This window comes from Eretmochelys imbricata, chromosome 7, assembly GCF_965152235.1.
Source record: "Eretmochelys imbricata isolate rEreImb1 chromosome 7, rEreImb1.hap1, whole genome shotgun sequence".
Classification (NCBI taxonomy): domain Eukaryota; kingdom Metazoa; phylum Chordata; order Testudines; family Cheloniidae; genus Eretmochelys; species Eretmochelys imbricata.
This window is the reverse complement of record NC_135578.1, coordinates 117,936,385-117,951,190: the sequence shown is the minus strand read 5'-3', so window position 1 is coordinate 117,951,190 and position 14,806 is coordinate 117,936,385. Positions and strand designations below refer to the sequence as shown.

Sequence of the window (14,806 nt, the reverse complement as noted above, 5' to 3'; positions counted from 1 at the left end):
AAGCCTAAAATTCATGGGTGTTGGGAGTAAATGAGATGAATGACTGAGTCAGGCTTCTCAGTTGCAAAGAGACCCCATCACTAGGGTTAATACAAAACCTCCACACTTGGTATTTTGTAATTTCTAACACATTGTTTGTAAGCAAAGGTAATTATGAGCTGCAAGTGCCGATCAATAATTCCAAACACGGGCAGCTGGGCTAACATTTTCAAATGTACATATGGATCAAGGCCAATATTTCCAAAGGAAGTTTCTGGTCTTGGATGACTTCATGATAAGTTTCCCAGTTTAAGACACCTTGGATCTCATTTTCAGAGTCAACTGGAGTTTTCAGTGGGCAGCACTTTCTGGAAGTCAAGCTCCTTTCAGGACCCCCAAGGCGGGCATCAAGAAATTGAGACGCACCAAAAAATCAGAGACCGCTTATGAAAATGTTGCCCTTAATGCTGAAGCAACCAAGTTTGAAAATGTCACCATTTATGCTTTCCACTGAGCATGCCCAGAAGGCTGTGGGCTCCAAGATGCGTGCATGTTGGTTAATACCCAGTTCCCCCCCGCCATGCTAAATCCCAAATAAATCAGAGACGAACTATCAGATAATGCATAAAACTGAAGTTCTGACCATGTTTGGTCATTAACATCTTGGGAACCAGTTAATACCTTGGGAACTGGGTGTTTTCTCAGGGATGCCATGCATAGTAGGAAACAAGATTTCGGGTGACCGAGAGGTAAGTCCGGATCAGGACTTCGATCCTAACAAATGGCACCAACTCTACCCAGTAGATGCATAATTCCCTATATTTGCACCAAAACAAAGGCAGTTACATATTCATTTTGCAAAAAAGTTATTAAGTTATTATTAAGTATTACTTATGTGTTACAGTAGTCCCTAGAAGCCCTCACCAAGATCAAGGCTCCATGGTACTAGACATGATCTACCTAGTAAGAGATAGTCACAGCCTTGGAAAGCTTACAATCTCAATAGACAAGCGAGACAAAGGAAGTATTGTTATCCTCATTTTACAGGTGGGGAACTGAGGCACAGATGGTGAAATCCTTGCCCTACTGAAACCAATGGGAATTTTGCCATTGACTTTAGTGGGACCAAGATTTCATCTAGAGAGATTAAGTGACTTGCCCAAGGCCTGACCGTGTCAGAGTCAAGAATTGAGCCCAGCTTTCCTGAATCCAGCACTTTAAGCCCAAGATCATCCTCTCTTTAAAAATGCTCAGGCAACAAAGGCCTGATCAAAGTCCATTGAAGTCAATGGGTAAAAATGATGGACCATTTGAAATTAATGGGAGTTTTGCCATTTCAGGCCAAGATTTCAGCCACTGAGAAGACTCATATGGACTCCAATGGGCTTTGGATCAGGCCCCATGTGGGTGTAGAGCTATAGTTAGCAGTAAAAATGCAGATGAGGATGCAAATGGACAGCTTGGAAAATCCAGTTCCAAATCTGATGCTTGAAAACGACATCTGCATACCTGCCCCTGTCCCCCTTTCCAGTCATGAGACGCCAGCAGCTGTCAGTATGTATCCCTTGGCTGGCTCTGTGCTTAGTAATATTTATTTTGAGATGGCTCAGTGCAACATTCCTTCAGTTCCTCATTTTCCATTTCTAATGTTTCTCCATTTCCTCATTCATTACATTACCCAGAAAGGCTAATGAGCCGTAACAGACAGGTGGAAAAGCATGCTTGTTTTTTGAGATCCTTACGCTGAAATCGTCCTATGAGCATAAATATTCTAACAAGCTTTATCCTGTCACAACACAGTCATAAAGTTGCTCTGTTCAGCACATGATAATGGCTTTGTAATTCAATTATTGGGAGTATTTGTCTATGGGGATTTATCTTCTTTTAGCCTCAGCACTTGTGTGAATCCCTTATCATAAATCTCACAAACGCTAAGCCAGCTCCCCCACTCCTCCGGGGCATGTCTTGTCACTTCTCGTTAAAAATGTTGACAGCTTCTTCCAAATTACTCAATGGCAGGAGCTTGTTTTATTTTTAAAGGCCAGAAGCACAACAAAAAAGAGATGACGAAGGTAGATCCCTAGACACTACCATTCCCCCCCCACACACACACACACACTGATGATCTTGCAGTGCCTTAAATCCTATCTCTGAATAAGAATTGTAATGCTTTGCACTTATTACAGGCCTTTTTGTCCCAGGTTGTCAAAGCATCTTGCAAACAACAGTTAAGTAAGTTTCCCCAACACTTCATTGAATTATCTGGGTATTATTGCACAGTGCCTGTTTTACAAATTGGTAAAGTGAGGTGGAGAAAGCGGTTTAGGGCCAAATAATGCTCTCAACTGTACAGTTGTAAATCCAGAGTGACTCCACTGATTACACAAGAGTAAATGGCTCCAATTGACTTGGCCAAGGTCACACCGTTATTATGTGGCAAAGCCAAAAACAGAATCCAAGAATGCTGGCAGCTAGTCCTCAAGTCACTAAAACAAACCCCTTCGCAAGGATGGTGGGCACCATTACAAATAATGCTGTTGAGTGCAACTTGGTGAAGATGCAGAAAGTGGTCATTAACAATAAAATACATGGGTCAGATTCTCTGCTATGATCACTTCCCCCCAGCCAGTGCTTTCTACCCCAACAATCTCAGCTGCTCTGGGTTCCTCTAACTTTACACTCTCACCACATGCTGCCTGGGAACAGTACTGAAGTGCCATGAAACATTTCCAAATATAGGGATATATTTTGAACGATAAAAAGATGTCCTTTTTATAGCCTAGTATAAACATTCTTTTGTTTGGTTTTTGTTTGGGCAGGAATGGTGTCCCTAGCCTCTGTTTGCCAGAAGCTGGGAATGGGCGACAGGGGATGAATCACTTGATCACTGATTCTGTTCATTCCCTCTGGGTCACCTGGCACTGGCCACTGTTGGAAGACAGGATACTGGGCTAGATGAACCTTTGGTCTGACCCAGTAGGGCCATTCTTATGTTCTTATGCTTCTCCTCTTTTTCTACTTTTTCCTCTCAAACAAATTCTCTTTTGTGTCAAATATAATGTGTACACAGAGGTATGTAAAATAACTGAGAAAATCCCTTGAGCTCTCTTGACCTAAACTCTGCCTTTCATTTTTGCACTCCCAACCATTCAGCTAGATCTGCTTTTTCACAATTACACACACATGACACAGATCACTTCAGTGAAGGCATTAATTGGCACTGTTGTAAATGAGATCAGACTCAGACAGCTTTATGCAGACACTGGCTAGGGACTCAGGATATCTAGGTTCAATTCCCAGCTCTGACCTAAGCACCTTGGACAAGACCAAAAAAAGGCCATATTTTTAGTGGGCAGCATGGGCCAGAGGAACCAGACCCCAGGATTTGTCCCATTGTTTCTCGGATCAGATAATATAATATGATCAGTTATTCCCACAGCTGTCAATGCACACACCTGGCAGGGCTGTGTTCTGCTCTGTGTGCGTGCTGGACAGAGTCCACAGAAGGCATTTACAGGAAAAATGCAAAGGAAACCATGCTTATTCAGTGAGCTACTCATTAAATATACAACAGAGAGTAAGAATAAAACTTTCCTGGCATGTATCCAGACAGTTAAGTTCACACCAAGTTAGCTGTGTAGCTAACTGCCTCATTTAATGAAATGCAGCTATGGAGGGTTACCCCATGCATGTGTGTGAAGGCAAACTAGCTTCTTACTCAAATACCTGTAGAAGATAAGCATGTTCTTGGGCCCTGGCTAGCAACACAGGGCTCTTCTGCTGAATCACCTCTAACATCAAGCTCTTGTATCCTACGTAAAGATGTATGCATATTTCTGTTGATGAGTGGATCCTATTAGCTCCAGTCCAGGATATAGGCATGAGTTGGAATGAATAGGATTCTGCCCTCATCTAGACAGTATCACTGCCAGCCTTCCCTCGAGATGAATCAGCTGGCATGGGTAGAGTACCCTCCACACCAGGTACCAGGATTACCCACAAATAGTGTATGTCTCTCCTCCCCCATCCCTCACCCTCACCACTCCTAACATGGAGGGTCCGACTTCAAGAAGGGTCAGTTACAAGAATAAGAAGAGCACGTGCAATGAGCCAGCTCAGGATATCATTGCAAGCATTATTATTTCAGGGCCAACCCAGTCAAGAGCTGGGCTCCTGAAGTTCCCTGCCCACGTTAGAATACAGCAAAAGTAGGGGCAACACTAGGTGACAGATGTTCTGAAGCATCTTGACTTGGCTCCTGCCAAAGACAGGCTTCCTGCATACATAGCTATCAGGGATTCAATGGGCTCCAGTGATTAGTGCACTGGACCCAGTCAGGAGACCTGGGTTCAAGTCCTCTGTCTGCCAGACCTGCTATGTGCCTTTGAATACCTCATATGTGAAGTGGAAATAGAAACAAACAAACACTTTACAAAACACTTTGAGCACCACAGTTGAAAAGTGCTCTATGGGCCTGTTTTAATGACACGGAAGTCAATAGAAAGCCTCCCATTGATTTCAGGGGGCTCCGCACATAGCCCTCTAAGAGATAAGTATTATTATGGCAAATCCGATGGGCCCAGTGGGAAAAGGAACAGGCTCCGTGTGTCTTTGAGCTCCCTCATCTGCCCCCTTCAGGATGGCATGTGTGTCCCCACAAAACACAATAGGGATAGGTTCCAGAGTAACAGCCGTGTTAGTCTGTATTTGCAAAAAGAAAAGGAGTACTTGTGGCACCTTAGAGACTAACCAATTTATCTGAGCATAAGCTTTCGTGAGCTACAGCTCAGATCCGATGAAGTGAGCTGTAGCTCATGAAAGCTTATGCTCAGATAAATTGGTTAGTCTCTAAGGTGCCACAAGTACTCCTTTTCTTTTTACAATAGGGATAAAGTCCTAAATCACAGGATTGAGCTTAGAGGCTCCAGCACCCCAGTTCCAGATGGATGGCGAGGACTCAGGGTGTACCAGAGGTCTTCGAACTGTTATCAAAGATTTTCACTGAACGTACTGAAATACGTTTGGGATCTTAATTCAGAGAAGAATGCCAACATGGGCATATGCTCCCCTGGTTACATCAGGAGGAAGAGATGTTATACGGACAACGCTGGCTTGCAAACAAAAGATGCCAGAACCCTGGAATGTTGCCTGTGTGCATTTAAGCAGGATGCACCCTGGCAGAAGTAACTTTTAAGGGAATATTGAACTTTGTTTTCAGGTGTCCTCAGCACAGTGGTACCTGGGGCACTGCTTGTCCACCTCCAGGTGCTATTTGCCATATACTTCTATTGCCCTGGAGATTGGGCCTGCTCAAAACTATCAGCAACGGAACAACAGCTCCTGCCCTGGGGCTCTGACCTTTCAAATGATGTTTTTCCAAATCCAAAATCCACTTGGAAACAAACACACGTCAGTCGCTTTAGAAAACCACTAGCCGTTACCCACCAGCCAATGATTTCATTCATTGCCCCATGAGCCTTCATCTGCTATGTGCATGTTTGCTTTATGTCTAAGTTATTAAATGTGTCTCTTTTTAATTAAATTTTCTGTGCAGCTCAGCTCATCCGCTGTGGCTTTTGAGTCACATCAAGCAGATGATTTTCTGGACACACTGTTGTGCTGCACTTTGATTGGCATCCTCTCCGTCAGCCTCCAGCAGTCGCCCCACAGTGACTGAAAGGTTTTGTTTGGCGATGCCCAGCAGCTCTTGGAAATAACCCAGACACGACGCTATTCAAACCGGCTCAGCCCACCTGATTTCACCCAGCCAAAAAGCTGACAAGAGCCACTGGAATGGTTTGCCAGATGAGCTCTGACCGCTTGGGTACAATGGAATTTTTAAAAGCTGTTAGCAGGCTTTTGATGCTGCTTTTCAGTTCCTCTAGAGGCTTCCTTAGTGAACAGAATCCTGGCTTTTAAAATAATTTGCAGTTTCTTTCCCTCTGGAATAACTCACGCAAGAAATTTACTTTTAAAGATGATCTCCATTTACTTTTCCCCAGAAGAGGTAAGCTTTCCATCATCCCAAACACAAACACATGCCATCCTCCATCCACCCACTCACCTCTCCGTCTGTCTCTCGCCCCCTGTCCCTTTTCATACATACATATAAACACAACTCTCTCACCTTCTGTCTGTCCACTTGTCTCTCTTTCTCTTCTGGGTAAAGTGTCAGCTATATGCAGCAGTCAAATTGGAGTCAAACCAATGTCCATTTCCAAACTAATTGATACATAGGATTCTCCTCCAGATGACAGCAAGTTCATAATATTATGGCCATACTATTCCCTTGCTGCAAGAAGCAGGACCATATCAATCCATCATCACCTGCTTTGGCTTCTAATCCATCTCCGAATCCAGTTTAAAAATGTCCTTTTATTGTCAAAACTCTCCACGGACTCCCCACCTTCCTCCACCTATGTCCACTTGTTTTTCTGTTGACTTCTTCTCCTCTTGCAGTCTCCTCCTCCTCCACTCAGCCCCTCACAGAGGCTCTCCTTATTAAGGAGGGGGGAGGTTCTATCACTCTGGTGCTGTTATGAAACTAGATATGATAGATATGAAACTATCTGCCACCCCTGCACCATCCAATTTAATGAGTCACTTTCTCTGTTATAGAACCTGGACTTGTGATTACTTCCCTTTTCCCCTCACTCATGACTGACTCTTTCTGTGAAACATTTGATGACAATATATATTAACTAGAGATGAGCTCGAGCTGTAATTGAAAAAAATGGATCTGGATTTCAAACACTCCAGAATTCAAGTAAACTCTGGATCTACGCTAAAGATAGGGGGTATTTGTGAAATTTCAGACATGGATCTGGGGTCAGATTTGGAACCCCTCCTCCGAAGTCTCAGGGTGTCTTCATGTAGCTCCATCTCATAGTGCTAAGGATGTTGTATAAAAATAAACTGGACTATATTGTAGGACAACGTTAGAAGACATGTGTAAATGACCAAAAAGGGGACATCCATTCTGCTTGGAGAGACAACAGTCATGTCCATCCACAAGATTAATTGTTTGAACTGTATTTTCTCTCTAATTAAGTCTAAACTCCTTGAGGCAGTGACTGTTTTCTTCTCTGTGTTGCACCATGACATGGTTTCATGCCTTCCTTCCCCTTGATACCATGTCAGTAAATATTACAGCTCTCTCCAGAAACTGCCATTGCAGCATTGCTCTGATGAAAGTGGACAATAAACATACAGTTGACCGCATTCTCTTTGCGGTGGGAACTGTCTTTTCTTTTGTTTCTACAGCAACCAGTACAATAGACTCCTGGTCCATGACTGGTGCTAGATAATACAAATAAGAAACATGAATAACATTGATAAAGCTAATGGTTGTATCTGGGCACAAATAATTGGCAAATTGAATTCTTCCCCCCCCTCTGTGTACTAATTGCTTACAGCCTTTTGATTTGTCCAATTTAGTAAGTCATTCAAAAATATTCAGAGTTGGATTATGATTCAACCTAACTGAAAAATTTAAATAAAAAAAAATCACATTTTCATAATTTTTTTTTACCTTTCTAATCATCTCTAATTATGCTACTCCAACACATTGACTTCAGTGGAACTACTTGAGGTGTAAGGTATTACTTTATGTAAATAAGGATATCAGAATGTATCTTTCAATGAGCAATTTTAGGCTGACAGTTTGTTATTTGGATAGGTCATCACCTGTTTGCTAGTATGGGTGGAGTGTAATTGGCTGTCAGAGTAACAAGGTATTGTTGTTGCTCCTCGATTGGATGACTAAAACGTTTATAAACAGGAGGAGGGACACTAAAGTGATTTCAAGATGGCCGCTCCAGATACTTTACACCAATCTCATTCACATTTGTATTTGTGAAACTTTCACTTTCTGCGAACATTCTTACCAAAAAAACACACTTCTGTGAATGTGTGCAGAACATGGCTACAAACAGTCACAAATGTCATCAAAGAGAATTCAGGTGGGTTATTGAAACTAATGTTCCCAAACATTTTAATGAAGCATTTGCCCAGCTGTACTAACCATGGTTTCACGCCTTCTTTCCCCTTGATACCACGTCAGTAAATATTGCACCTCTCTCCAGAAAACTGCCAATGCAGCATTGCTCTGATGAACTAGTACTGCCCCGATAGCGTTTCAGCAAAATATTGAAAACGGAAATACTTCATCAAAAAACTGCAACATTTTGATACAAAATGGCGCTGGGATGCCTCCTGGTAGTTGTAGTTGGATGCCTTATGCTCCCATTCCATGGGCTGGGCTCTCCAATGCACTACTTTCTCCCCTCTTGTTGAGGGACTGCATCAGGCTGTGGTGATCATGGGAGATGTCGGTTCTTAGCATATCACCACACTTAGAGCACATCAAACGTATTAATTAAATTTTCCTCAAAACGCCCTTATAAGAGAGAGAAGTGTCAACCTCATCCCTCTTTTTTCCAGATGAGAAAGCCCCAGGCCTCTGTTTGTTGTAGAGGTTTGAGTTCATCTGAGCACCCCTCACCTGATATCTCCCACCGTGAGGTAACATCATAATCCGTTCCACAGCAACCAGTCTGGATGTCAGAGAATGACTTTTAGCTGCAGGTGAAGGGATAAACAGGGGCAACGATAAGCCCTGAAGAATCAAAGATTCTGTTTTTATGGTAATGACTCCCTTCTAATGAAAGAGAGAACACAGGAATACAGAGTTCATATGATCTACAAGCAGCTGAATTCTCTCTAAGTGGAACATTTTCTCAAAGTTTTGGAGAAGGTGTCAGCAGATTACTTTAATGTTGTTTTTCTGTGGTTTAAATTCCTCTGGGGACTTCCACGTAGCAGCCAAAAATAAGAAAAAGAAAATTCTCTTGGAAACGTATACAAAAAAGGCAGTGGGAAAGATGAAATGGTTTCTCTGGTAACATTTACAGTCAGATCTTTTTCTACAGGAACATTAGCAGCCCTTGGTGAATTCATTCATAAGACTTTTTATGTGAGGACTATTTATGTGAGGGCCATAGCAGGGTCAAATGGCAATTAAAATATAATAGTGAGCAATTAGGAATTTAAGCTTTGATCTGATTAGCAATAGAGTGTGTTTTAAAAGCCTATAAAGCCTCCTGAAAGTTTCTTTCCTGTCAAATAAAACATAAATGCATGATGTATATAACTGCAACCCTGAGAGGGCCCAAGGCCCAGGGTTAAACTCAATGCTTTGCCTCGCAGCCCATCCTGGTCGCTTTAAGCTACTTTTGTGGCTTCCTGATCCTGGACCATTCCAAAGGCTGGAGAGATCCTGAAGTAATTTACCAGCCCCAGGGACCAATCTGAATTACACCATCTCCCCAGGATGCTCCACAATCTCTGTAGCACTGTATGATGTGGCTCCACCCCTGACTTGTTCCTCCCACTCCCAGCCCAGTCCCTGGTTCACCTCCTACACCTGGGCTGCAATGGGATCCTCACAACATAGGCTTACCACGGTCTTCTGTGGTTCCTGCTCAAGGGGAATCCTCCTTCAGCCTGAACCAGTGAGGATCTCACCCAATATTTTCTCTGTTGAAGGACTGTAACTCTGAAATGTTATCTCTCAAAGCACACTTCTGCTCTGAAGAGTAACTGTAAAAGTAGCATCATGGGTTTTGAGCTTATCCTGTCCCAGTGATTTCTAGATCATATCTGCTCAGTTTAAAATGATTAAAAAATAAAGATAGGTTCTCACTAGCTGTCACCACCATAAACACAATCTGGGATCTGAGAGTCAAGATGGGTTCTTTCTGGCTTGCACATCACCACCAACAATAAAGGTCCTGCAGAACAGGTTCTGCTCTGGGTTACGCATGTGCAAATCCCCCTGGGCTTGACTCTCTGTTGCCTTGCTCCTCATGGAGTCATTTACACTAAAATGATTCAGCAGAGTTTTGCACTGGTGGAAATTATTGAATCGGAAAGCAGGCCAATGGAGAATCAGGTTCACTGTTGTCATATACTGTCATCAATAATCCCAGTTTTTTCTAGTGGGGATGCAGAACTCTGAGGGTAGAATTTGGCCATTCAATGGAAATTAGTGAGCAATCCTGGTTAGAATGCGTGAGCCAGAGTAAAATCTAACTCCCCTTTCTATAACTGTGTTAGTTTCTCGGAAAGCAGAATTACAGTTTAGCATGCATCAATGACCAAAATATATCAAAGACATCCCATTCTAGGTGAAGCTAACAGCTTTTGGTTTCTTGTTTAGTTTGTGTTTGTGGGAAGATTGGTAGGTGATTGGAGCCGTTTTTAATCTTATTTGTTATTCTTTGATTTGCAGTGCTTTTGAAATTCCTGGTTTTACTTCTCTTTTTTGCTAGACCCTCAGAGGACTTCAAGGTTTTATCTCTGTGGAAAGGAACATTAATCATTATCATCATTATTCTCATTGCTGGTGTCCATCAGTTCAATATATGATAAATCTCTCTTATGCCTAATGACAGGCAGACTTCAAAACACTTGGATTTTAGTATGGATAATAAGCATTTAAGAGTGTGGATGCTCATTCAAGCAATATAGCTGGACAGCTCAAAAAACAAGGTTCTCAGCTCTTTCTGCTTTTATAGCTGGACAGCTCTTCTTACAAGGTTCTCTGCTCTTTCTGCTTTTATCAGGCCAGAAATACCATGGGAAATCGTGGAAGCTTCTGGTCCTGTCTGGAAGCCAGAAGGGCAGAGATGAGTGAACATTTTTTTTAAAAAATGGGGAAAAAATTTCCAGATGGCAAAAGTTTCAGCAAAGTCCAGGTTGAAGGGAAAGAGGAAGCTTTGGAATAGAGACAGGTTCAAACCAAAATCTTGGATCTAAAATTTAGGGAGGTGTTCAAAATTCAAATATGGAGCTGGATCTAAATTTGGCCTATGTCCTTTACTTCTATTGTGGTTCGAACCAAAACAGTGGACCCAAACACCCGTGAAGCATTGAAAATCTATGGTTTTTGGCCTGGGATCATCTCTAATTTGGGGTCAAAGAGGGGTCCTATTTTTGCTGACTGAATTCAGTTGCTATACTATTTATTAATGTATCTATCTGTAACAGGGTTCATGACCCACCCCTCTTCCTAGGGCCTGCTTGCCCTCCCCAATAAGGCTCAGAGAGGCTTCAGGGTTGTGCAACACCTGTGTCTTTATTAACTTAATTTCGTCCCACCACAAGTGTCCATCTATGTACAAGCTTTACAGGATTAGTCACCTCCTTTACAGGCAGAGTCAGCCTTCCACTAGGAGACTTCCAGTTCACTGACTCACTGACTGATTGCTCCCTGGATACTGCCCCAGCCTTCTGGCTCCCTCCCAACCTTCATAGCCCTTGGCTTGTCAGGCCAGCAGGTGTTGCCAATCCTTAGGCAGGCATCAGGCTTTTTCCATCAGCCCTAATCTGCTTCCCCTGATTGCAGCTGACTGGGCAGGGGCTAATTAGGTGCTTTTGCACTGGCGCCCTGCTACACTATCCCACGAAGAATGTCCTTCTAAGGGCCAGATTCAAAAGTGATATGTAAGGTGATGTAAACCAGACCTCGGAGTTTCTGCTCTCAGTTAAACTACTACCTCCGTCTGAAACTGATGGAAGTGACTCCAGTTGCATAGGAGTGTAACTGAGAACAGGGTCCAGCCTCCATACAATAATTTAGACCTACCTCTGAATTTGTCCTTTAGTACCATCTGTGCTGGAAAACAGACCAGCACAACTTATTGTGCTCAGTCCAATGTGCTCATGCTTTCCTTTTCACGCAGGTTTATGTTACACTAATTGCTTGTTGCCGGAAGGTGAGGAGATATTTAGTGATAAACACTTTAGTGTCATGCAATTCCAGTGCATTATTTCAGGTATGCAGTGTAGAGACAACTGTCTGCTGTCCACTGAACAAAACAATGGGAGCTGAACAATCTCAAATGTTAAGGAAGTTTGGACCCAGATCCAGATATGACCCTTGAGGGTGGCTGCAGTCTCTATAACAAGCTGATTCTAAAGCCTCAGTTGAAACATCGATTAAAGACATTCAATACATGAAGATTGTGAGATGAACAGATACTATGGCAACGGGGACCATAGTAGTACAAAAGAGAGGTAAAACCTGTTAAATTAGGGTAGGGGTGGCCAACCTGAGCCTGAAGGAGCCAGAATTTACTAATGAACATTGCCAAAGAGCCACAGTAATATGTCAGCAGCCCCCCATCAGCTCCCGCTCCCAGCGCCTCCCGCCCACCAGCAGCCCTGCAATCAGCGCCTCCTCCTCCCTCCATCCCTGCACCTCCCAATCAGCTGTTTCTTGGCATGCAGGGGGCTCTGAGGGGAGGAGGAGGGAGAGGAGCGAGGGCATGGCAGGAAGGGGTGGGGGGGGCAGGGCCTGCAGCAGAGCCAGGGGTTGAGCAGTGAGCACCCCCCGGCATGCTGGAAAGTTGGTTCCTGTAGCTCCAGCCCCGGAGTCGGTGCCTAGACAAGGAGCCGCATATTGACTTCTGAAGAGCCGCATGGGGCTCAGGAGCCACGGGTTGGCCACCCCTGAATTAGGGGATGGGTGGACCCATTTCTGAATTCAAACTCTGTGGCACAGGCTCCTGCCTACTTCACAGTTTTGCAGTCCAGTAGCATTCCCAGAAGTGGTGAAACATTTATGCAGTAGGGCTGATCCCATATGTATACATCTATCTTTGGCCTTGAAATTGGACTAGAAATCTTGGAACATTTGCCACCTGTTTAGTAGAAGATGGCAACAATGCACAATGATTTAAGAGTGGAAGTGAAGAAAAATATTGTCTGTCATAGTGTAATGATGTCCGACATCCTGGTCGCTACTGGGGTTTGAACCAGTGATACCCTGAGCTAAAAGCATGAGCCTACACAGCTTGAGCTAAAGGACTATGGGTGAAAGCCTGGCTCTGCTTAAGCCAGTGGCAAAACTACCATGGACTTCAGTGTTCCCAGGATTTTCGGGAGCTGAAGTAGATTCATATTCTCCATGGCTTGGGTACCGAGGGGAACATATATATGAGAGACAGTTGCCCTGCACATGTCAGTCCTGCACACGTAACAGCACTGCAGAAAGCAATGGTCAGCACTAAGAAGATGAAGGCTACTTCTCAAAGTGTTATGATTTGTGCTAGTGTGGTGGCTAGGAGCCCTAATCATGCACCGGGACACCATTGTGCAAGGCGCTGTACAAGCCCAGAACAAGACGACAGTCTCCGCTCCAATGGGAAAAAATTAACCTCAACACTAAAACAGAAGAGCAAAAGGTCTGAGTGATGACAACGTTTGTCTCCTTCAGCAACGCCTCGTCAGCCCCAGAGCTTTCATTCGAAAGCACCACCACCTCCACATACACATGGTGGAGCTGTGTTTGTGAAACCAAAAAATGTGCTTTGTTACTTACCAGTAGAACCTGTTTGGTGCGACACCCTCCTGGAGAAGCTGCCATCTTCTGCCAAACTCAACCGAACTGTATAACTGGAGACAAAACAGAGTACAATCACTGTACCTTCCTGACCTCTTTTTTTTTAATCTTCAAAAATCACATTAAAGTATGAGAATAAACATAGCCAACAAAGGAACAGAACCGCGACCCATACCACTTTGCAAGTGTTCTCTGGCATCCCTTGCTCCCGAGGCAGGGCCTCCAAAGTGAAAGGGCTGATCTGTGGACAGCCAGGAGACTGACTATAATGGAAAGGAAGAGCACGCCCTACGGAACAGAGTGTGACATTCCCCAGGCCCTTTCATGGTTTTGGAAAGGCTATGGGAAGTGAGGGGTTCTGTGGCACTGGGTGGGGGGTGGTGGGAAGTGGAGGGGCTACACCCAGAATTATGCATTTATTCCTCTTGTGTGCTACAGATCCGAGCTCTCCAGTGGCGCGCTCCACCAGACAGCACAGCTAGGGGCTGTAAGGGTTCTGGGAAATGGCAGAGGTGGTTCCCAGGAGATCTGTAAACTGTGCACCTGCACTTGTCACAAACTACTCATTAATGGGGTACAGCCTGTCATGGCCACTACTACAGCCCATGGGTTGCAGCTCAACTGCACAAGTGCCCTGCCTCCTGGATGGGGAGGAGAAATTGACTCAAGTTTGTCCACTGTGCAAATCCTATTTTACTTGCTCTTTGCACAGGGAAACTGGGAACCATCTTTCTATAGACCTGTCCCATATTTTATGATACTTTAATTACTCTCACCTAACTTACATCATGCTCTTGGGGATTTCAGGCACAGGTCATTCTCTGCATGCACTGTTGCCCACTACTGAATAGAATCAGCGGGTAGCCGTGTTAGTCTGTAGCCACAAAAACGACAAGGAGTCTGGTGGCACCTTAAAGACTAACAGATTTATTTGGGCAGAAGCTTTCATGGCTAAAACACCACTTCTTCAGATGCAAGAATACTCTACTGAATAGAGTATCTCTGAAATGCTGGAACTAAAACATGCCTGTGTACCATTTGCAGTTCTCTTGCACTTTGGTACCTGACTGAAAGGAAGCAGAAATAACCCTTGGTATCACTGACAGCCCCTGGAGATTCAACCACGGTTCCAATGGCAGAGGCCAGTGGTATTCAGAGGGGGAAAAAATACTTGCACGGACTGTTGCAAATGATGCATACGAGCAGTTAGCTGCTAAACATAGCGATTGTGTCTGCATGCAACTGCAAACAGTTACCTACAGTTGACTGAGACATGTAACTCAGAGTCTAGCTCTTTTAGGTGATACCAGATAATAAAGGTTTCGGGGTAGTAGCATTTTTTACTTTCATCCTAAATTTATGCTTGCAAAGGCTGCTGAATTTACAGCCATACATAATGGAGATATGAAAGTTACTTACCTG

At 43.8% G+C, this 14,806-nt stretch overlaps 1 protein-coding gene across 1 annotated transcript in view; it reads right to left on the bottom strand.

Moving 5' to 3' along the window:
• Positions 1 to 14,806, bottom strand: part of SORCS1 (sortilin related VPS10 domain containing receptor 1) — a 407,920-nt gene that overhangs the window by 112,149 nt on the left and 280,965 nt on the right. Inside the window, exon 5 of the mRNA XM_077821796.1 lies at positions 13,364 to 13,437. Coding sequence (XP_077677922.1) covers positions 13,364 to 13,437 — 74 coding nt within the window. The remainder of the gene's footprint in view (positions 1 to 13,363; positions 13,438 to 14,806) is intronic.